Genomic DNA, 22,274 nt, shown 5'->3' on the forward strand with positions numbered 1-22,274 from the left:
TGTGCGCGTGCCCTTTAATCTTTGCTCAGAGGTGTGTTTGACGGTCTGGACTCAGCTGAGGAATGAGGGTCCTCACAAGTAAACATGTCCCAACACGTGTCCTCACCTGAGCTGAACCAGGATCAGTCTCACTGATGATGATGATGATGATGATGATGGTGGTGTCTCCCTCTCTGCCTGCATGTGAACCCGCCCATCCTTTGGTGTCAGGGTTGTGAGTCAGAGTGGCGCCTCTGTGCGACCGCACAGCTCTGTGATTGAGCCTGTCACAGCTGCAGCTGATGACATCACACAGGTAAACAGTCAATCATCCACGACCACCTGTGAGGACGCAGAGACAGACTTCTTCTCTTCATTATATTTTGTCTATAAACACGTGACATCGTCTCGTTTGAGGACACTGGACTTTATTAACCTGACTGGGACACATCAACAGGAAACATCTTCATCACTAAACAGGAAACATCTTCATCACTAAACAGGAAACATCTTCATCACCAAACAGGAAACATCTTCATCACTAAACAGGAAACATCTTCATCACTAAACAGGAAACATCTTCATCACTAAACAGGAAACATCTTCATCACTAAACAGGAAACATCTTCATCACTAAACAGGAAACATCTTCATCACTAAACAGGAAACATCTTCATCACTAAACAGGAAACATCTTCATCACTAAACAGGAAACATCTTCATCACTAAACAGGAAACATCTTCATCACTAAACAGGAAACATCTTCATCACCAAACAGGAAACATCTTCATCACTAAACAGGAAACATCTTCATCACTAAACAGGAAATATCTTCATCACTAAACAGGAAACATCTTCATCACTAAACAGGAAACATCTTCATCACTAAACAGGAAACATCTTCATCACCAAACAGGAAACATCTTCATCACTAAACAGGAAACATCTTCATCACTAAACAGGAAATATCTTCATCACTAAACAGGAAACATCTTCATCACTAAACAGGAAACATCTTCATCACCAAACAGGAAACATCTTCATCACTAAACAGGAAACATCTTCATCACTAAACAGGAAACATCTTCATCACCAAACAGGAAACATCTTCATCACTAAACAGGAAACATCTTCATCACCAAACAGGAAACAGTAAATATATTCACAGAATATAAAGCGGACAGGTTGAAGGTATAAATTCTGTTTCCCTGCAGAGACTCGGAGGCCCCTCTGATGGTGAGACAAGTCAGGGGTCAAAAGTCTTGAAAGGCTTTAATTACTGAGTCTAATGAAGTTTTTACAAGTCGTACAAAATATTCTCAAGTCCTGAAAAGTCTTTACAAAGCACTCCCAAGTCTTGAGAAGTTTTTCAGAGTCGTGCTTAGTGTTCTTAAGTCTTTAATAAAATCTTACTAGACAAATGTAGTGCTGTAAATAAGTGTAACATTCCCGAGGGAAGTGTTACTCCAAATTCTGGAAAAGTTTTAATTTCAGAGTCATAGAAAGTGGACTTTCATATCAGGAGACTTGTCCACAGACCATCATGGTGTTGGACCATCGAGGCTCGTGGTCCATGCTCGAGAGGATCGTAGCTGCCAGGAGCAGGTACAGGGAGCGTTTAGAAAGTCTTAAGAAGCATTTGCAAGAACTAAGAAGTGTTGCCAAGTCTTAACCGAGGTCACACTGGGACCACGGTCAGCTTCCACTGTGTACTCAGTCTCATCTTATCTTATCTGAGACGTATTCGAGGCAGACGGTACTTCCTGTTAAGGAAGCTGTTGCGAGGGATCACCGCCTTCAGGAGCAAACAAAAGAATCATTAGTAAGTTCTGAAAAGTGTTAGTGAGTCTTCAAGAGGAGTTTCTAGGTCTTGATCAGTTCACATTGGGTTGCTATTGTCCATCATAACCGCAGAGTACTCCGTCTCAGAGGCGTGTGAGCCGTCTATGAGCCTGGCAAGCCCCGTCTTGGTGGAATACTTGAAGATGAAGGCCTTCATGAGGTCGTAGCGGTAGTTCCTGTTGAGGAAGTTGTAGAGGATGGGGTTGATGCAGCAGTGGACCAGCGAGAAGCACTGTGTCAGGTGCAGCGCCACGTCCAGGAAGTTCTCCAGCCGGCAGCTGAATGGCAGGATGTTGAGCAGTGACAGCGTGTCCAGCAGGAGGACAGTGTGGAATGGTAGCCAGCACACCAGGAAGACCACAATGTAAGAGAGGATGATGCGGCGGCTGATGCGGCGCTCCTGGTCCGAGCTGGGGGGAATCACTGCCGCCAGGAGTAGGTAGAAGATGGCAATGATAGGGAAAGGGATGGCAAAGCCGAGCACGATGAAGCTCAGCTGAACACCTACCATCCACTCCCGAGGGTTTTCAGGCGGGTACACTGGCCGACAGATGGCCCCATCATTGTGAGACGACTTGACCGCCTGCAGGAAGTAGGTGTCAGGGATGGAGGCCACCAGCGCCAGCAGCCAAACCAGGACGCAGATCAGCCGCCGCACCACCTTCTTCCTTCGGCTGTCGGGGGCGCCTGCAAACAGCGTGACAGACAGGTAGCGGTCCACACTCATGCAGGTGAGGAAGAAGATGCTGCTGAAGAGGTTGACACTGAATACGAGGTGAGTGAGTTTACAGACGGCCTCTCCAAACGACCAGCGCCCGTCCTGCAGCAGTGACGTCACCCACACCGGCAGCGTGGCCACAGCGCACAGGTCAGCTACAGCCAGGTTCAGGATGTACAGGTGAGTCTCATAGCGGTTCTGGTTGGAGCGAAGGTTGACCCACACCACCAGGGCGTTGGCGGCAAGGCCCACCAGGAAGATGAAAATGTAGAAGACGGAGAGGATGTGGAGGAAGGAGGCGTGGCTGACGGCACCTGAACACAGCAGCGCCTCCACATGGGACAGATTGTCGTGGTCGGCGGCGGTCAGGTTTAGCTCCTCCCACAGCTCCATGAGCTCTGTGAGGTCGTTGGTGCTCAGACTCATGATGATGAGGTCACACCTGGTAAACAGGAAGAAAGCAACTGTTAGTGACGCCCTCGTCTTGATCACACCCACAGGTCATAAATACCAGACACACAGACACACAGACACACAGACAGACAGACAGGTGGACACACAGACACACAGACAGACAGACAGACAGATGGACAGATGTGCGGAGGTCAAATGATCCAGACGTCATTAAAAACTGGACCACTTTGAACTGATGGGAAACGCTGACGGAACAATAACGTCTGTGTGATCACAGATCAATACTGAGAGTTCAGCTCTGCAGAGGTTCACACTGAGGACATCAGTCTGATCTGAACACCAACAAAGAAGAAGCTGTTTCAACTTCCTGTTCTCAGATTTCGGAAACAAAAACACTGATAACAATAACGTGAATAGTTTTAAAAGTGATAAACGTACTCTGACGAGAAGCTTGTGCTCCCTGCCAAAATGCCCTGAACCATCTGTGTGTGCGGAGGAGGAGGAGGAAGAGGAGGAGGAGGAGGAGCAAAACAAAAGAGTTTTATTGGACCTTCAGCTGAAAATAAAATCTCAACAGGGGACTTCAAGCTGAAAGGTCACGGCCTTCAAATTAAAAGTTTACTGCCGAGCTGAAACAATGAGACAATCAGTGGTTCAGCCAGAGGACAGAAAACACGTGAAGAAGAGTTCAGAGTGTCGAAACATTTTCTAAGTATCTCGTTATAATACAGGAAATTTTTATTTTACTGAGTCTGAGACGCTCCAAATGCTCCGAGTTTATAATTCATGAACATCGTCTCCATTAAACCAGTTTGTCTGCAGCTCGTTCCAGATGTTTCATGAAGAGTTAGATATCCACAAACACACTTTAAAACAAGAAGCGTGTGACGTCATCACATCATGAGAACATGAAGAGGTGAAATGTTTTAGTTTGGACTCAGAGCTCAGACACACGGTGAAACCAGAGTTCCCAGACAATGTGAAACCCCACACAGAGGCTCCTGAACGCACCATCAAAACCCCATAAACCACCAAAGTGCACTTTGCACTTCGACTCGCCGAACTCCGTTAAAAACTCCACAGAGTTAAGGATTCTTACATCGGTCACGGCTATTCACGCGTCACATCACAAGAATTCAAGTGTACAAGTATAAACACGACTCTGTCCTTAATTCGGCTCACATGTCACACCCAGTGACGGTGTGTTTCCACTGAAATACGTCACTTTTAGAACCAGCTTCGCGTTTATTTCAAGTCCTCCTAAATCCGCCGCCGCGGGCTGTTTGAAGGCGCATTGACCAACTTAGATTTCAGTGAAATCAAGTGTTTGGTGTAGCACGTGCACGCCGAACACATCTGAGGACATCAAAGGTTACGGGTGACGTATAAAGGCTTTATTCTGCAGAGTGCGCAGTTTGAGGAAACGTCACAATTTAAGAAGTGACACATTTTTAAAGGGAGGCTGGAATTACGTCACATCTCGATCGGCGCTGGGTAGTTTGTTTTAAAAGTTTGAAAAGTTAGACATTTGTTGTTGTTATATTCCGTTATAAGACCCTGACACTGGGGAAGTGGAGCAGTTTATAAGACATGTGTTACACCTTGATGACCAACATGACGCAGGTTGCAGCTCGGCTCTTGTCTCAGACCTCATACAAATGTTCCGTCCACTAAAGTCCCGTTTTTAACTCAGGCTGCAGGAGGTGATGTAATAACGACGTCCCTGTGGAGCTGAACTGAAGCTGAGGTTTCTCTGAGATGAAGAGGTGTGTGTCAGCAGACCATGAGCCGAACACACCCCGGGACATCACTGATCAATAACAACATGTTATATTTCTCCTGCTGCTCCGTGTGCGCGTGCCAGTCTGTGAAAACTTGAGAAATGACGTATTTCCAAATGGAGTCTGGGCTGAGGTCTGTGACCTGCAGCAGAGACATGAGACACTGCATTCATTCACTGTGCAAAGAGTTTCAAGACTTACGGGTCCAGCAGGAGGGTCTGAGTCCGGGTCCTGAGGCGGGTCAGAGTCCTGTGAGTCCGGCGGACTGAGTGTGACGAGGACCGAGTGCTGCTGCACTTTAATCAGCAGCAGCAGCAGAAGAAACGCCCACAGACACGCAGCTCTGCGTGATTTACTGCGGGATGTTTCTGCTGAGAGCGGCACAGCTGGGAGGAGGAAGAGGAGGATGATGAAGAGGAGGATGATGAAGAGGAGAAAACAGACTGAAGGAAAATTTCAAATTTATATATATATTTATAATAAAATATAGTAAGTCAGAATTTTATGTTGAAAAAGCCATAATTCAGATTAAATTATTAATAATAATAAAAACATAATTTCTGTCTGATGGTTTTTGTAAATAAAATTAATTGAATAAAACTCTAATTAAATATTATTATTATTATTATTATTATTACATGTAGAACTTATTAAAAAATAACTGCAGTGGTTCTCATCTAAAAATAAAATATAATAAATAATTCAATAAATAATAAAAAAAGGATCATTCACTAAAACATGTACAATGACATTTGAATAAAACGTTAAAACATCTAAATAATGAATAATTTTAAACAAAGATAATGAAAATCAAACGTTTTAATAAATAATGATTCATTTAATGTAAAAAATGAAAAATAAATGTAAATGTAATAAACATTTAAAATGAAATGTAATAGATAAAACTATTTAAATCATAAATCTAAAAAAAAAACAAAAATAGAATAAAAATATAAATACAACCAAAAGATAAATAAACAAACAAACAAATAAATGAATGAATAAATAAATAAACAATAAAACTTCAAATAACATTTTAATTAAACATGAAAATGTCTCTCCTCCTCTTCTTCCTCCTCTTCCTCCTCTGTCAAAAATCCTGTCCGAGGACTCTTGGTGCGCATGCGCGGCGTTGCTCCGCTCCACTGCACACAAACACAGGAGAAGAAGAGGAGGAGGAGGAGGAGGACCAGCGGAACCGGCTCAGCTCCGAGTCCAGTTGCACGCGGATCCCAAACTCCGACAGCTGCAGCGTCCCGCGATGACGTCACACAGGTAAAGTGTGATTTCTGCTCACTTTGCTGGAGACTTCACCGTGTGTCGGTGTTTCCATGACAACGGACAGACACTCTCAGCGAGTCCTGATTCACAGTTTGGTCTCATGAGGTGACGTCACCACACGCTAATGAAAAAGTTCTTCACAGGTGCTCCGAGGAAGGAGAACCATGGCAGCACCTTCAGGTCTGTGGAGAACCTTTTGATGCTCTCAGGACCTTTGATGAAAGGTTCCTGGTGGAACCATGAAAGGCTCCAGAGAACTCTGTCACAGAACCTGCAGTGGTTCTTCAGAGAACCCTGAGACAAAAGGTTCTTTGTGAAACCTCAAGAGCTGAAACTTTAACTTTTAAACCTTAAAAGAAACTTCAAGGTTCCACAGTGGTTATAAAAAGGTTTGTCACATGACTTGATAGTAAAGGTTCTGTAAAGAGCCTGTTCCTTACAGAGCCTAAAAAGGTTCCCATAGCTTCACCATGAGGAATGTGACTTTTTATTTGTATTAATTAATATGTAGTTGACGTGTGGAGCAGCTGAGGTTGTTGAACGTCTCTCAGTTTCTCTTGTCAGTGTCCTCAGATCAGTCAGTGCTCCTCCCCCGTCACCTCCCCCACATACCATAATACTCCTCCTCCTCCTCCTGCTCCTTCTCCTCCTGCTCCTCCTCCTCCTCCTCCTGCTTCTCCTCCTGCTCCTCCCCCTCCTCGTGCTCCTCCTCCTCGTCATGCTCCTCCTGCTGCAGGACACAAACAGAGAGATCAGTCTCAGCAGGTTCAGCCTTCATTTAAAGAGAAACACCAACTCACCAGACTCCATTCAAATAATCAGTGATTTAACTGCCATTAACCTGCTCATGTCTCTGCTCATGTCTCTGTTCATGTCTCTGCTCTTGTCTCTGCTCATGTCTCTGTGACATGTCTCTGCTCATGTGTCTGCTCATGTCTCTGTTCATGTCTCTGTGACATGTCTCTGCTCATGTCTCTGTTCATGTCTCTGCTCATGTCTCTGCTCATGTCTCTGCTCATGTGTCTGCTCATGTCTCTGTGACATGTCTCTGCTCATGTGTCTGCTCATGTCTCTGCTCATGTCTCTGCTCATGTGTCTGCTCATGTCTCTGCTCATGTGTCTGCTCATGTTTCTGCTCATGTCTCTGCTCATGTCTCTGCTCATGTCTCTGTGACATGTCTCTGCTCATGTGTCTGCTCATGTCTCTGTTCATGTCTCTGTGACATGTCTCTGCTCATGTCTCTGCTCATGTCTCTGCTCATGTGTCTGCTCATGTCTCTGCTCATGTCTCTGTTCATGTGTCTGTGACATGTCTCTGCTCATGTGTCTGCTCATGTCTCTGTGACATGTCTCTGTGACATGTCTCTGCTCATGTGTCTGCTCATGTCTCTGCTCATGTCTCTGTTCATGTCTCTGTGACATGTCTCTGCTCATGTGTCTGTGACATGTCTCTGCTCATGTCTCTGTTCATGTCTCTGCTCATGTCTCTGCTCATGTCTCTGCTCATGTCTCTGTGACATGTCTCTGCTCATGTGTCTGTGACATGTCTCTGCTCATGTCTCTGTTCATGTCTCTGTGACATGTCTCTGCTTATGTCTCTGTTCATGTCTCTGCTCATGTCTCTGTTCATGTCTCTGTGGAATTTAACCCTTAAGTCACCAGCTAGCTGTGGACACATGTTGCATCTACACAGGCTAAAATCACTGATTATTTAAATGGAGTCCGGAGGAGCTGCAGCTCTGTTTGACCTCAGCCTCTTATGTCTGACAGGAAGTGGGCGGCGGTTCACGGCGCTCTCCAGGATCTCCTTCAGGAGGAGTTTCCTGTTGAGCCTCCTGGTCCTCAGGTGGACCGGCTGCAGCTCCTCCAGGACCGGGCCATTCTGTACCTTAAGTACCTGCAGATCTTCCGCAGTCTGGAGGAGGTCTACGAGCAGCTGGTGCAGCCCCAGAGGAGGCGGGCGGTCCGGGTGGTTCTGGACGGGCTGACGGGTCGGATCCTGGAGCTCAAGAGTCAGATGGTGGAGCTGGAGCTCTCCGAGTTCCACTACTTTGATGACCTGCTGCTAGACCTGAAGATGACCCCGGTGAGTCCAGAACTCTGTCAGACCTGATCCTCCAGACGTGACCCATCCAGACCTGACCCCTCCTGATCTGATCCCACCCAGTCGGAACCCTTCAGACCTGATCCCTCCAGATCTCATCCCTTCTGATCTGATCCTTCTAGACCTGAATCCACCAGACCTGATGCTGTAGACTTGATCCTTTTACGCATGATTCCTCCAGACCTTACACCTACCAACCTCACCCCCCTCCACACCTGACCAGACCTGACCCCTCCTGATCTGATCCCACCCAATCTGAACCCTTCAGACCTGACCATGGAGACCTGACCCCTGGAGACCCAGGGCTGGACTTGCAGCCGTAACACTTAATTTTGCTGTGTGTGTGTGTGTGTGTGTGTGTGTGTGTGTTTGCAGAAGGACCTGGAGATCCCCGTACCCCGATACTTCCTGAGAGAGAAGACTCAGCTGCAGGCAAAGTTCGCCAACATCCTGGAAACAGTCCAAGCCAATCAGACGGTCAGAGGGAGTTGGTGATCCGCCGGTTTGATGCCGATGTAATCACGTAGAGTCAGAATCTGACTGCTGAACTTTCTCTGGTCCATCCAGGTGAGTCCAGTCCAGTCCATGAGTCTGGAGAAGGCGGTCCGTCTGCTGCAGGTGTCTGAGCGCGTCCGGCAGGGACGAATCAGAGCCCAGTTCGTGAAGGAGCTCCTCCAATCAGAGAGAGGCTTCCACAGCCGCACCTGGAAACCCACAAACCTGACCCCGGATCAGGCTGCGATCCAGATCCAGAAGGTGTCACATCTGACTCACAACGTTTGATCTGAATATTCACCTTTCATCATTTCTACATTCAAGTTTTAACATTTAAATAAATAAAAAATAGATAGTTGTTTGTCTGTTGTTGTTATTGTTGTTGTGTTTCAGGTGTGGAGAGGTCACAGTCAGAGGAACCGCACCAACACTCTGAGAACCCAGGAGATGATTTCTCTTGGAATGGTAACGTTCTTTTATACAGTGACACAAAGTCCACTCACTCTGGTTCCTCAGGTTCTTCAGCGTCCCATAGATCCACTGGTTCACTTCTACCCTCCCATGGTTCCTCTTAGATTCACTGGTTCCTCTCTACCCTCCCATGGTTCCTCTTAGATCCACTGGTTCCTCTCTACCCTCCCATGGCTCCTCATAGATCCACTGGTTCCTCTCTACCCTCCCATGGTTCTTCATAGATCCACTGGTTTCTTTCTACCCTCCCATGGTTCCTCTTGGATCCAATGGTTCCTCTCTACCCTCCCATGGTTCCTCTTAGATCCACTGGTTCCTCTCTACCCTCCCATGGCTCCTCATAGATCCTCTGGTTCCTCTCTACCCTCCCATGGCTCCTCTTAGATCCACTGGTTCCTCTCTACCCTCCTATGGTTCCTCATAGATCCACTGGTTCCTCTCTACCCTCCCATGGTTCCTCTTAGATCGTCTGGTTCCTCTGATCTGTCCTCTGGTTTCCCTGCTTCCTTATATGTTTTCATAATGTCTTTGGTTCCACTCCCTGGTTCTACTGGTTCATCACCCTCCTCTTGTTCTTCCGGTGGTTCTGTTAGTTCCCTTATTTCCCATTCTTTAGTTCTTTTAGTTCCCAGAGCTCCCTTTTTCCTCATGGTTCCTCTGGTACCTCTGGTTCTTGTTATTCCCTGGTTTCTCAGATAGCCTCAAAGGTTCTATGGTTCCCCCATCTTATTCATTTGATACCATCCCTGGTTACCTTCTTCGTCTCTGGTTCTCCCGATGGTGTCTCATAATTCCTCATAGTTCTCCTGGTTCTTTTGGTTCCTCAGATCCCAGCGGGGCCTCCTGGTCCCACTTCAGCTCAGCTGCAGGCTCGACAGGCATCATTGGATCGGAAGCTGATCCAGAATCAGAACGAGGAGGAGTACCAGAGAGCTCAACTTAGAGTGAAGCAGTCCATTCTAGACGTGGAGGGAACCAACGTCAGGGAGACTCTGCAGGAACAGATCCGACAGTGGTCCAGCGAGTGCAGGTCAGACCAGAACCTCAAAGATCATCTTTTACGTGTAAGGTTCAGATACTTTGGTTTCCAGGATTCCTCTGGTTCCAGCTCTCGTCACTCTGCTTCCTGGGGTTCCCATGGTTTCTCCGGTTCCGTCTCTCGCCCCTCTGCTTCCTGAGGTTCCTAGGTTCCTCTGGTTCCAGCTCTCACCCCTCTGCTTCCTGGGGTTCCCATGGTTCCTGTGGTTCCTGCTCTTGCCTCTCTGCTTCCTGAGGTTCCTAGGTTCCTCTGGTTCCAGCTCTCACCCCTCTGCTTCCTGGGGTTCCCATGGTTCCTGTGGTTCCTGCTCTTGCCTCTCTGGTTCCTGGGGTTCCCATGGTTCCTCTGGTTCCAGCTCTCGCCCCTCTGCTTCTTGGGGTTCCTCTGGTTCCGGCTCTTGTGTCTCTACTTCCTGGGGTTCCTGCTCTCACCCCTCTACTTCCTGGGGTTCCCATTGTTCCTGTGGTTCCGGCTCCCACCCCTCTGATTCCTGGGGTTCCGGCTCTCCCCCCTCTGCTTCCTGGGGTTCCCATGGTTCCTCTGGTTCCGGCTCTCGCCCCTCTGCTTCCTGGGGTTCCCATGGTTCCTCTGGTTCCGGCTCTCGCCCCTCTGCTTCCTGGGGTTCCCATGGTTCCTCTGGTTCTGGCTCTCGCCCCTCTGCTTCCTGGGGTTCCCATGGTTCCTCTGGTTCCAGCTCTTGCCTCTCTGCTTCCTGGGGTTCCCATGGTTCCTCTGGTTCCAGCTCTTGCCTCTCTGCTTCCTGGGGTTCCCATGGTTCCTCTGGTTCCGGCTCTCGCCCCTCTGCTTCCTGGGGTTCCCATGGTTCCTCTGGTTCCGGCTCTCGCCCCTCTGCTTCCTGGGGTTCCCATGGTTCCTCTGGTTCTGGCTCTCGCCCCTCTGCTTCCTGGGGTTCCCATGGTTCCTCTGGTTCCAGCTCTCACCCCTCTGCTTCCTGGGGTTCCCATGGTTCCTCTGGTTCTGGCTCTCGCCCCTCTGCTTCCTGGGGTTCCCATGGTTCCTCTGGTTCCAGCTCTCGCCCCTCTGCTTCCTGGGGTTCCCATGGTTCTTTTAGTTCCTCGAGAGTTTCTTTGATTCGTACCCTGCTTCTGTTGCATCCGGTGGGTCCTTCTCTTATTCCTTCTGTTATGGTTCTCTTTGATTCTTCATCCTCTTCATCATCACCTGAGACTGAGTGACATCATCTCCGTCATGACATCATCCATGTTGGCGACAGCAGGAAGTAGACAGACGCTGTCTCACATTAAATCAGTGGACGAGGTAAATGAGGTCTGTCAGGAGTGACTTCAGCCAATCAGAGGCCATCGATCTGTGTTGACCTCTGACCTCCTCTTCCTCCTGATAGTGATGATGATGATGGGTGGTTTCTACTGATGGAAACAGAAAATAATCTTTGTGTGAAATGTTTATTTATTTTATTCTGTTCACTGATATTTGTGTTTTTATTTACACGTTTGACTTTGAGAGGTTGTTTTTAAGAATTCATTCATTCATTGGATTATTTTCACAGGTTGTTTATTATTTATATTTATTATTAATTATTTTAGATGCTAACTTTAGTTTTATTTATTTAATTTATAATCTTTTTTACTTGAAGGCATTTTATTTATTTATTCATTTATTTATTTATTGTATTGTTTTATGTTGATGTGTATTGTATACTGTATTTATTTATTTTAATGGTACTTTTATTGATGTTCTTGTAAAGCATTTTGGTAAACTGCGGTTGTTTTAAATGTGCTATAGAAATAAATGTGATCTTGACCTATTGAAATAACAACTTTATTTATTTACTTATTCATTCTTTCATTTATTAAAATATTTTTACAGGTTTCTAGGTTGTTTATTATTTATATTTATTTATTTGAATGTTATTATTGTTATTCATTCGTTCATTGGGTTACTGTGTTATTTTATTTCAAATGATAATTTTATTCATTTATGAACTTTGTTTTTATTATTGAAATGAATGGTACATATAAAATCTGTAAAAAAACAATGATGATGTCAGCTGCCGTCTGTCTGCAGGGACGCCACGGGGACGTTTCCAGACTTCCCTGACAGTGAGGACGGAGGGTCGGCTGCCATATTCTGTCACAAAACACCTGAGCAGGTGAGCAGGTGAGCAGCAGCAGCGGCGGTTTCTCTCTGAACTCTCCGACAGATAACCATGTTTGATGTGATGGTCAGGTTTCAGCTGAGCTGGCGGTGAGGCGGGAGGACGGAGAGAAGAAGAAGAGCAGACAGAGAGGAGGAGTAGAGAAGAGGAGGAGGAGGAAGAGGAGGACAGAGGTAAGAGAGATGAGTAAAGTTCACTCTCCTGCACGTTGACGTTTATCTGACCTGTTCACTTCCTGTCAGTGACATCACCTTCGCCTCCGACCTGTCACGACTCGTTTCAACATCAACATGCAGTTTATTTATTTATTTAATTATTTGTTGATTTATGTTCTATAGGTGTTCAGGTTGTTTATTATTTATATTTAGTTTTTATTTTATTTTATTATCACTTCATTTTTATATCTAGTTATGTATTTTAGGTAGTTTGTTGTTTATTTATTTATTTAACATGCTAACTTAATTATTAATAATTGATTGATTGATTAACAAATTAATTAATTTATTTGTTTATTTGAGATGCTAACGTTATTGACGTAATGTGCTGCAGGAGGACGGTGGTCAGTTTAATCCTCGCAGCAGTTTCCTCCCCGACATCGTCAAAGGTCACGAAACCTTCACAGGTCAGTTCCACCCTGACGACTGTGAGTCGTCTCCATGACAACGGAACACACACACACACACACACACACACGCACACACACAGTGATGTCATTCAGTGTGATGTCTCGTGACCTCTCTGATGACCTCTGCAGGCGACCAAAGACACACAGCTGTATCCATGGCAACAGTGTGCATCTCGGGTCTGTCCCTCTAGAGCATGATGGGAACTGTAGTGGAGGAGAGTTAACTAACTCTGAGAACGTTCACCCCGCCCCCTTGTATCTAAGTCCCGCCCTCCTATGACACGGGGTATAGATGACAGGTGTTTTCCTCTGGAGCGTCACATGAAGCGACGCAAAGGAGGGATCCTGGAATGAGTTAGCATGTTAGCATGTTAGCATACGCCACTGTACTGAAGGTTCTAGGAACTGTTCTGTATTTATCAGAGGAGGGGGCGGGGCTGCACTGTGACTCCTCCCTCCACCAGAAATGAGTTTTTACATTTTTAACGTTTGAAAGTTAAAAGTTGCAAAAAGTCTGTTTTTCACTCTCGTCGTACAAACTCTTTATTTTTGGACAAATTTTAAATGAAAATAAAACATTTTAATGAGATGTATTTATTTAAATTAGTAAAACTGCCAAAATTTAGACAGGAAATCGTAAAAAATTTGGACGGCGTGTTTACTTTAAACGTTGCCAGATATATTGCCAAAAATAATCACCCAAATTTGGAAGACATGTTTTCTTTTAAAATCTGCGGTAAAATAAATCCAAAATAAAACCATTTAAATCTGTAAATTAAAAACGCTAACCCCGCCCCCTCAGCCAAATTAGACACACTAGCCCCGCCCCTCCGTTAAATTAAAAATGCTAACCCCGCCCCCCGGTAAATGATGAACAGGCCCTGAAGTGTCTTTTAAAGGAGGGTTGCTGACAGGTGTCGAAATCAGACGACATGACGTCATCACACTGAACACGACTTTACGGCGTTGCTGTGGCGGTGACTGAAACATCCCACAGGCTTTCGATAGCAGTAACTATGGCAACGCTGACATCATAAACACGGCTCGTGCAGCTCACCGTGACAGCAATAAAGCAGCGGCTCATTAAAGGGCCAGTGTGTAAAATGGGTTGAAAACAGTGACATCAGTGGTCAAATTCTAGATTGCAGGGCTCACTCGCTCACCCCTCCCGTCGGGTAAATGACGGTGGCCTTGTAGGGACAAAAAGCCTTGTGCACGAGTTTTTCAGGAGTAGGTCCATCTAGCGACGAGGTGAATGTTTATTTAGAAATCTAAACCATGTTACGATATTGTAATGAATCCCTCACGAGCAGGAGACCAGAGGAGCATTCGGGAAAAAGGCCCGTTTATTTGAGCACTCCAGAAACTCCGGTAACACTCCAGGGGGTAAAAGACTCCGTCCCAAACTCTGACTCTTCTGGCGTAACACACACACTTCATACACACATACTCGTTTACCATACCGAGGGGGACCCCCTCCCCTCTCTGCTCCACCAATCTCCAGCCTGCACACTGACTGACAGCGTAGCCTGTAAACAGAGCTCAGCTGTTTATTTAGCCTAGCAATATCTCCGGACTACAGTAGCTGCAATGGACGACTTTGAACGCGATTTTGAAGAGTTTCTTGTAGCGGACACAGACCCAGAGCCATACCTGTTTGAGCCGGAGCATACAGATGAGGAACTCCATGTGTTTGATGCTGAGCGGGCGAGAAGAGAGGCTGAATGCACAGAATGGGATTCGGTGCTACTGCTGCCATCGTTGGGGAGATATATCATCAGGAGGAAAAGCGCCACAGAGACTGCATCACAAGGAGAGAAGTTGTGTCTTCTTTTCCTCGCAGATGACGGTTCGGGTTCATTCTCTCCTGTTGCGTGGTAAGTGTGGTCCATTCGCAAACTTTATAACTAAAAAAACTTTTCACTACTCTCTATCGACGAACTACTAACACTCTCTGCTGTTTCCTCCTCCTTCTTCCTTCCTTCCGCTGTCTTCGTTGGTTCATTTATACACGCGAAACGCGTTCTCTGGCTGGCTGGATACATGGCGGCGCAAGATAGCGACCTCTCTAAAGCAAGGCCCTTGCTATACATATATATATATATATATAAAAGCATAATTATAAGGCTGTGAAAACCAAACGAATTTTATTTTATAGCGATTATACACTTGTATAAACATATTAATGGGCAGAATATTCAGATTCAGATTCAGATTGACAATAAACCGTGCCAAATATTACACACTGGCCCTTTAAGCTTCCTGTGGTTTGTGTCAATAAAGATTTAAGATGGTCGATGACATCAGGACTGAGTATTGATCACGTCTAACAGGAGGTCAGAGGTCAGACAGGAAACACACAGAAGCCCCGCCAAAATAAAAGTGTTCAGTAAATACATGTGACTGTTGTCTTGTTGTTCACTTGTGTTTATAAATAAATAAAAAACGCTGACTTCACTGACGGCGTCCACCAGCTACTCTCCGCTGCTCACACAGGAAGTGCACATTTTCCTCCAGCAGGAAGTGGCGCTGTTAGCAGCAGGAAGTGGCTCCTGGGAGCTGCACCTGGGGCGATTTATTTTCCTGCTCACTTCCTGTCTGGGCCTGAGAAAATAAAGGTTCCCACACACCTGACACATCCACTTCCTATTTCTGTGTGTGTGTGTGTGTGTGTGTGTGTGTTCAGATGTGTGGCGTTGCCGTGACGACCATGGGCAGCAGAGTTTGGACTTCCAGCTGCTCAGAGAGGAGAAGAGACAGGAAGTGGAACAGGAAGTCAGAGTCCAGGTGAGTCACCAGGAGAGCGTTGCTGTGGTTTCCATGGTGACGGACATGTTGAAGCGAGACACTGAGACAGACACTGAGAGACAGACACTGAGAGGCAGACACTGAGAGGCAGACACTGAGAGACAGACACTGAGACAGACACTGAGAGGCAGACACTGAGACAGACACTGAGAGACAGACACTGAGAGGCAGACACTGAGAGGCAGACACTGAGAGACAGACACTGAGACAGACACTGAGAGACAGACACTGAGAGACAGACACTGAGACAGACACTGAGAGGCAGACACTGAGACAGACACTGAGAGACAGACACTGAGAGACAGACACTGAGAGACAGACACTGAGACAGACACTGAGAGACAGACACTGAGAGACAGACACTGAGAGACAGACACTGAGACAGACACTGAGAGGCAGACACTGAGACAGACACTGAGAGACAGACACTGAGAGACAGACACTGAGAGACAGACACTGAGACAGACACTGAGAGACAGACACTGAGAGGCAGACACTGAGAGGCAGACACTGAGAGACAGACACTGAGACAGACACTGAGAGGCAGACACTGAGACAGACACTGAGAGACAGACACTGAGAGACAGACACTGAGAGACAGACACTGAGAGACAGACACTGAGACAGACACTGAGAGGCAGACACTGAGACAGACACTGAGAGACAGACACTGAGAGGCAGACACTGAGACAGACACTGAGAGGCAGACACTGAGACAGACACTGAGAGACAGACACTGAGAGACAGACACTGAGACAGACACTGAGAGACAAACACTGAGAGACAGACACTGAGACAGACACTGAGACAGACACTGAGACAGACACTGAGAGGCAGACACTGAGATAGACACTGAGACAGACACTGAGAGACAGACACTGAGACAGACACTGAGAGACAGACACTGAGACAGACACTGAGACAGACTCTGAGAGACAGACACTGAGAGGCAGACACTGAGACAGACACTGAGAGACAGACACTGAGACAGACACTGAGAGACAGACACTGAGAGGCAGACACTGAGACAGACACTGAGAGACAGACACTGAGACAGACACTGAGAGGCAGACACTGAGAGACAGACACTGAGAGGCAGACACTGAGACAGACACTGAGAGGCAGACACTGAGAGACAGACACTGAGACAGACACTGAGAGGCAGACACTGAGAGACAGACACTGAGACAGACACTGAGAGACAAACACTGAGAGACAGACACTGAGACAGACACTGAGACAGACACTGAGAGGCAGACACTGAGATAGACACTGAGAGACAGACACTGAGACAGGCACTGAGAGACAGACACTGAGAGACAGACACTGAGACAGACACTGAGACAGACACTGAGAGACAGACACTGAGACAGGCACTGAGAGACAGACACTGAGACAGACACTGAGAGACAGACACTGAGACAGACTCTGAGAGACAGACACTGAGAGGCAGACACCGAGAGACAGACACTGAGAGGCAGACACTGAGAGGCAGACACCGAGAGGCAGACACTGAGAGGCAGACACTGAGAGGCAGACACTGAGACAGACACTGAGAGGCAGACACTGAGAGGCAGACACTGAGACAGACTCTGAGACAGACACTGAGAGGCAGACACCGAGAGACAGACACTGAGAGGCAGACACCGAGAGGCAGACACTGAGAGGCAGACACTGAGACAGACTCTGAGACAGACACTGAGAGACAGACACTGAGACAGGCACTGAGAGACAGACACTGAGAGACAGACACTGAGACAGGCACTGAGACAGGCACTGAGAGACAGACACTGAGAGACAGACACTGAGACAGGCACTGAGAGACAGACACTGAGAGACAGACACTGAGACAGGCACTGAGAGACAGACACTGAGACAGACACTGAGACAGGCACTGAGAGACAGACACTGAGACAGACACTGAGACAGGCACTGAGAGACAGACACTGAGAGACAGACACTGAGACAGGCACTGAGAGACAGACACTGAGAGACAGACACTGAGACAGGCACTGAGAGACAGACACTGAGAGGCAGACACCGAGAGACAGACACTGAGAGACAGACACTGAGAGACAGACACTGAGAGGCAGACACTGAGAGGCAGACACTGAGACAGACTCTGAGACAGACACTGAGAGACAGACACTGAGAGGCAGACACTGAGACAGACTCTGAGAGGCAGACACTGAGAGACAGACACTGAGAGGCAGACACTGAGACAGACTCTGAGACAGACACTGAGAGACAGACTCTGAGACAGACACTGAGAGACAGACACTGAGACAGACTCTGAGACAGACACTGAGAGACAGACACTGAGACAGACTCTGAGACAGACTCTGAGACAGACACTGAGAGACAGACACTGAGACAGGCACTGAGAGACAGACACTGAGAGGCAGACACCGAGAGACAGACACTGAGAGACAGACACTGAGAGGCAGACACTGAGACAGACTCTGAGACAGACACTGAGAGACAGACACTGAGAGACAGACACTGAGACAGACTCTGAGACAGACACTGAGAGACAGACACTGAGACAGACTCTGAGACAGACTCTGAGAGACAGACACTGAGAGACAGACACTGAGACAGACTCTGAGACAGACTCTGAGAGACAGACACTGAGACAGGCACTGAGAGACAGACACTGAGAGACAGACACTGAGAGACAGACACTGAGACAGACTCTGAGACAGACACTGAGAGACAGACACTGAGACAGACTCTGAGACAGACACTGAGAGACAGACTCTGAGACAGACTCTGAGACAGACACTGAGAGACAGACTCTGAGACAGACTCTGAGACAGACACTGAGAGACAGACTCTGAGACAGACTCTGATTTTAACTCCACTTCCTGTCTCTGAGAATCTGCACTTCCCTCAGGCTGACTGAGCCTGATCAGCTGCTCTGTTTCTCAGATCAGGATCAGTTTGTTGGACCTGCTTTCTGAAATAGGGCCCTGGTTTACAGACGTTTGTTTGTTTGTTTGTTTATAGTGATGTCCCAGTGTTGTTGCTGTCTGCAGGTGGATGAGCTGATGAGGGCGGAGCTGGAGAACCTCCGACTGGTGGTGGACAGAACACAGAAGAAAAAGAAGAAGAAGAAGAAGAAGAAGAAGAAGAAGACAGGAAGTAGAAAGGTCTGTTTGTGTCAGAGGGGTGGAGTCTGATTATGATGATGTCATCATGTGATGTCACTGTGTGTGTTTCTCTTTGTAGAAGAAGACGAAGAAGAAGGACCTGACATCTGACAGGTGGTCGACCTGGATACTCTCTGAGCTGTGATTGGTTCCTGTGTCTGTGTCCTGAGTTGTGATTGGTTCCTGTGTCTGTGTCCTGAGCTGTGATTGGTTCCTGTGTCTGTGTCCTGAGTTGTGATTGGTTCCTGTGTCTGTGTCCTGAGCTGTGATTGGTTCCTGTGTCTGTGTCCTGAGCTGTGATTGGTTCCTGTGTCTGTGTCCTGAGTTGTGATTGGTTCCTGTGTCTGTGTCCTGAGCTGTGATTGGTTCCTGTGTCTGTGTCCTGAGCTGTGATTGGTTCCTTTGTCTGTGTCCTGAGCTGTGATTGGTTCCTGTGTCTGTGTCCTGAACTGTGATTGGTTCCTTTGTCTGTGTCCTGAATTGTGATTGGTTCTCAGGTCTCTACAGTCTCTGTGTGAGGAATTGATCCTGCAGGGTTTCCTCGTCCAACCAATGAACATCAAGCTCTCCGACTACATCGGTAACAACAACAACAACAACAACAGTCTCACCTGTCTCACTTTTCTCACCTGTCTCCTCTGTCTCACCTGTCTCCTCTGTCTCACCTGTCTCCAGGTGAGTACAATTACCTGGCCTCGACCCTCAGACAGGTGAACATTGAACCAATGCCATCTCTGTCCGACGTCAGACAGCTGGTCGCTCTGTACGCCGTCCTGCCGCTGGGTCAGTCCACACCTGATCAACACCTGATCAATAGCCGATCAGTAACTGGTCATTACACCTTGATTTTCCCTCCAGGATCTCAGGCGGTCCTGGAAAAGTTCCTGGTGGCGAAGACTCTGCTGCTGGCCGGTCCGTCTGGAGTCGGTAAGAAGACGTTGGTTCATGCCGTTTGCAGCGAGACAGGAGCTCACCTGTTCCACCTGAGCCCCGCCCACCTGAACAACAGGTACCCTGGCAGAGGAGGAGCTGCCTACCTGCTGCACCTGATCTTCAAGGTGAGTCCAGATGTGCTGCACCTGCTCTTCAGGATGAGTCCAGACCTGCTGCTCCTGGTCTTCAAGGTGAGTCCAGACCTGCTGCTCCTGGTCTTCAAGGTGAGTCCAGACCTGCTGCTCCTGGTCTTCAAGGTGAGTCCATACGTGCTGCTCCTGGTCTTCAAGGTGAGTCCATACGTGCTGCTCCTGATCTTCAAGGTGAGTCCAGATGTGCTGCTCCTGGTCTTCAAAGTGAATCCAGACGTGCTGCATCTGGTCTTCAAGGTGAATCCAGACGTGCTGCACCTGGTCTTCAAGGTGAGTCCAGACCTGCTGCACCTGGTCTTCAAGGTGAGTCCATACGTGCTGCATCTGGTCTTCAAGGTGAGTCCATACGTGCTGCACCTGGTCTTCAAGGTGAGTCCATACGTGCTGCACCTGGTCTTCAAGGTGAGTCCATACGTGCTGCATCTGGTCTTCAGGATGAGTCCAGAGGTGTTGCTCCTGGTCTTCAAAGTGAGTCCAGATGTGCTGCTCCTGGTCTTCAAAGTGAATCCAGACCTGCTACACCTGACTGTGACATCATCATCAGTTCCTTGCCTCTGATTGGTCCATGTTGTGTCTCCTGTCAGGTAGCAGGTGAGCTGCAGCCGTCTGTGATCTGGATCGAAGATGCCGAAAAAATCTTCTACAAGAAAACTCCAAAAACTGGCAGAGAGGTCCGAAAAGTTAAAACGTCATTAAACATTTATAACTAAAACACAAACACCTTCCGTCCTCCAGCGACCCATTTCAGTGTCTCTGTCTCTGTTCCAGTCGGATCCTCGGAGGCTGAAGAAAGACCTGCTGAAGTCTCTGAAGACTCTGAAACTGGAGGACCGAGTTCTGGTGATCGGGACGACTCGCAGACCGTTTGATGCAGAAATCAAACCGTTCTGTGAAGTCTACAAGAAGATCATCCTGATCCCAAGACCAGACTACGCATCCAGACTGGGTACCAGTTAGTTTAGTCTGTAGAGTCCAGTAAACCAGTACGACACCAGACCAGACTACTGATCCAGACTGGGTACCAGTAAACAACAACACCTTTTTGAAACAGAAGCTCGATATTTATAAATCAAAGTCAGGATATCTAAATTATACTATAATTTTCTGACTCAACATCTAATTTGTAAATGAATCTCAAATTGTTTCTAAAAAACTAAAAGTGTTTAAAGTATACAACATATTTACAAATGCAACTCAAAATTTAAAGTTAAAAATTTAAATTATATGTAAATGAATTAATAAATTCATAAAATTTCAACTCAAAATTTGTAACTTTTTGTAAAACTAGATATTCATGAATACATTTCAAAATATGTAGCTAGGATATGAATAAATGAAATAAATAAATAAATAAATAAATAAATAAAAACTCAAAATCTACATCTTATTTAGATTAAAAGTTCAAATTTGGAAATAGAAAAATAAAAGAGCAATAATAAATTAAAATGTATGAATTAAACTCAAAACTATAAAAAATATGTAACTAAACATTTTCTACTTCAGGTAAAACTAAAACTTTTGTAAAGAAAATATAAAACGTATTTTAAGAAATCAAAATGTTTGAATTAAACTCACATTTTGAACTCAAAATCAACATTTCTAAATAAAAGTTAAAGTTTAGAAATAAAACTTAACATGAAATCAATAATCAATATGAAACTCAACATTAATCAATAAAACTCAAAATTTGTTGCTGAAATTATACATTCATATATTCAAAACTTCAATTCAAAATTAAGATATGAAACCTAACATTCAAAAATTAAACTCAACATTTATCACTGAAACTTGTAAATGTATAAATAAAACCCCGTATTTGTAAATCAGAGCCAACATTTAGAGATAAAACTCAAAATTTGTTACTAAAACTAAAAATTCATGAATTCAAAAATTAAATTCAGAATGAATAAATAAAACCTAACATTCAAAATTTAGACTCAACATTTATCAAAACAAACCAATATATATCCAGTGAACACATCCATTAGCTTTTCCAACATGCTAACAATACCACACATTACCCTCACGCTAACATGCTAACATTAGCGTGTTGTCTGTCAGTCCTGTGGCGGGAGCTGCTGCGTGCTGAGGGGGCGGAGCCAGGTCCGGCCCTGGACCTCAGCTCATTGGCCAAGATCACTGACGGCTTCACTCAGGGTCACATCCTGCAGGCGGCCCGCTCGGTGCTCCGCCCCCACAGGCTCAAGAAACTCCACCTCCAACCGCTGACCGCCGCAGAGTTCATCCAATCACTGTCGAGAATGGAGCCGGTGTACCGGGAGGAGGAGGAGGCTTTCAGGGTCAGACATCTTTTTGTATAAACTTTATTTAACATCAACAAC

General features: G+C 46.4%; 2 protein-coding genes across 10 annotated transcripts in view; one reads left to right on the forward strand and one right to left on the reverse strand.

Annotated features, from left to right (window-relative positions):
• Window positions 1–22,274, reverse strand: part of ackr3b (atypical chemokine receptor 3b) — a 27,956-nt gene continuing 5,682 nt past the window's right edge. Inside the window, exons 2-3 of one of the 2 annotated variants that reach the window (XM_049570432.1) lie at window positions 3,393–3,436; window positions 1–2,982 (exon numbers count right to left, since the gene is read on the reverse strand). In XM_049570432.1, the coding sequence (XP_049426389.1) occupies window positions 1,860–2,982; window positions 3,393–3,436 (1,167 nt within the window). In that variant the 3' untranslated portion in view covers window positions 1–1,859. Of the gene's footprint in view, window positions 2,983–3,392; window positions 3,437–4,936; window positions 5,304–22,274 lie in introns of those variants that run through there. The other variant, XM_049570434.1, reaches the window with a different exon arrangement.
• The window catches only part of LOC125885050 (dynein regulatory complex protein 11-like), an 18,063-nt gene continuing 1,559 nt past the window's right edge, over window positions 5,771–22,274 (forward strand). For 2 of the 8 annotated variants that reach the window (XM_049570419.1, XM_049570418.1), the window contains exons 1-18: window positions 5,776–6,010; window positions 7,787–8,102; window positions 8,496–8,597; window positions 8,688–8,876; window positions 9,009–9,080; window positions 9,914–10,116; window positions 12,172–12,256; window positions 12,334–12,435; window positions 12,812–12,884; window positions 15,574–15,674; window positions 18,734–18,847; window positions 18,927–18,961; window positions 19,345–19,427; window positions 19,523–19,630; window positions 19,706–19,905; window positions 20,517–20,603; window positions 20,701–20,878; window positions 21,994–22,232. In XM_049570419.1, the coding sequence (XP_049426376.1) occupies window positions 5,997–6,010; window positions 7,787–8,102; window positions 8,496–8,597; window positions 8,688–8,876; window positions 9,009–9,080; window positions 9,914–10,116; window positions 12,172–12,256; window positions 12,334–12,435; window positions 12,812–12,884; window positions 15,574–15,674; window positions 18,734–18,847; window positions 18,927–18,961; window positions 19,345–19,427; window positions 19,523–19,630; window positions 19,706–19,905; window positions 20,517–20,603; window positions 20,701–20,878; window positions 21,994–22,232 (2,301 nt within the window). In that variant the 5' untranslated portion in view covers window positions 5,776–5,996. Of the gene's footprint in view, window positions 6,011–7,786; window positions 8,103–8,495; window positions 8,598–8,687; window positions 8,877–9,008; window positions 9,081–9,913; window positions 10,117–12,171; window positions 12,257–12,333; window positions 12,436–12,811; window positions 12,885–15,573; window positions 15,675–18,733; window positions 18,848–18,926; window positions 18,962–19,344; window positions 19,428–19,522; window positions 19,631–19,705; window positions 20,604–20,700; window positions 20,879–21,993; window positions 22,233–22,274 lie in introns of those variants that run through there. The other 6 variants (XR_007448788.1, XR_007448790.1, XR_007448785.1 and 3 more) reach the window with 6 other exon arrangements.

This window comes from Epinephelus fuscoguttatus, linkage group LG24 (genome assembly GCF_011397635.1).
Source record: "Epinephelus fuscoguttatus linkage group LG24, E.fuscoguttatus.final_Chr_v1".
Lineage (NCBI taxonomy): Eukaryota > Metazoa > Chordata > Actinopteri > Perciformes > Serranidae > Epinephelus > Epinephelus fuscoguttatus.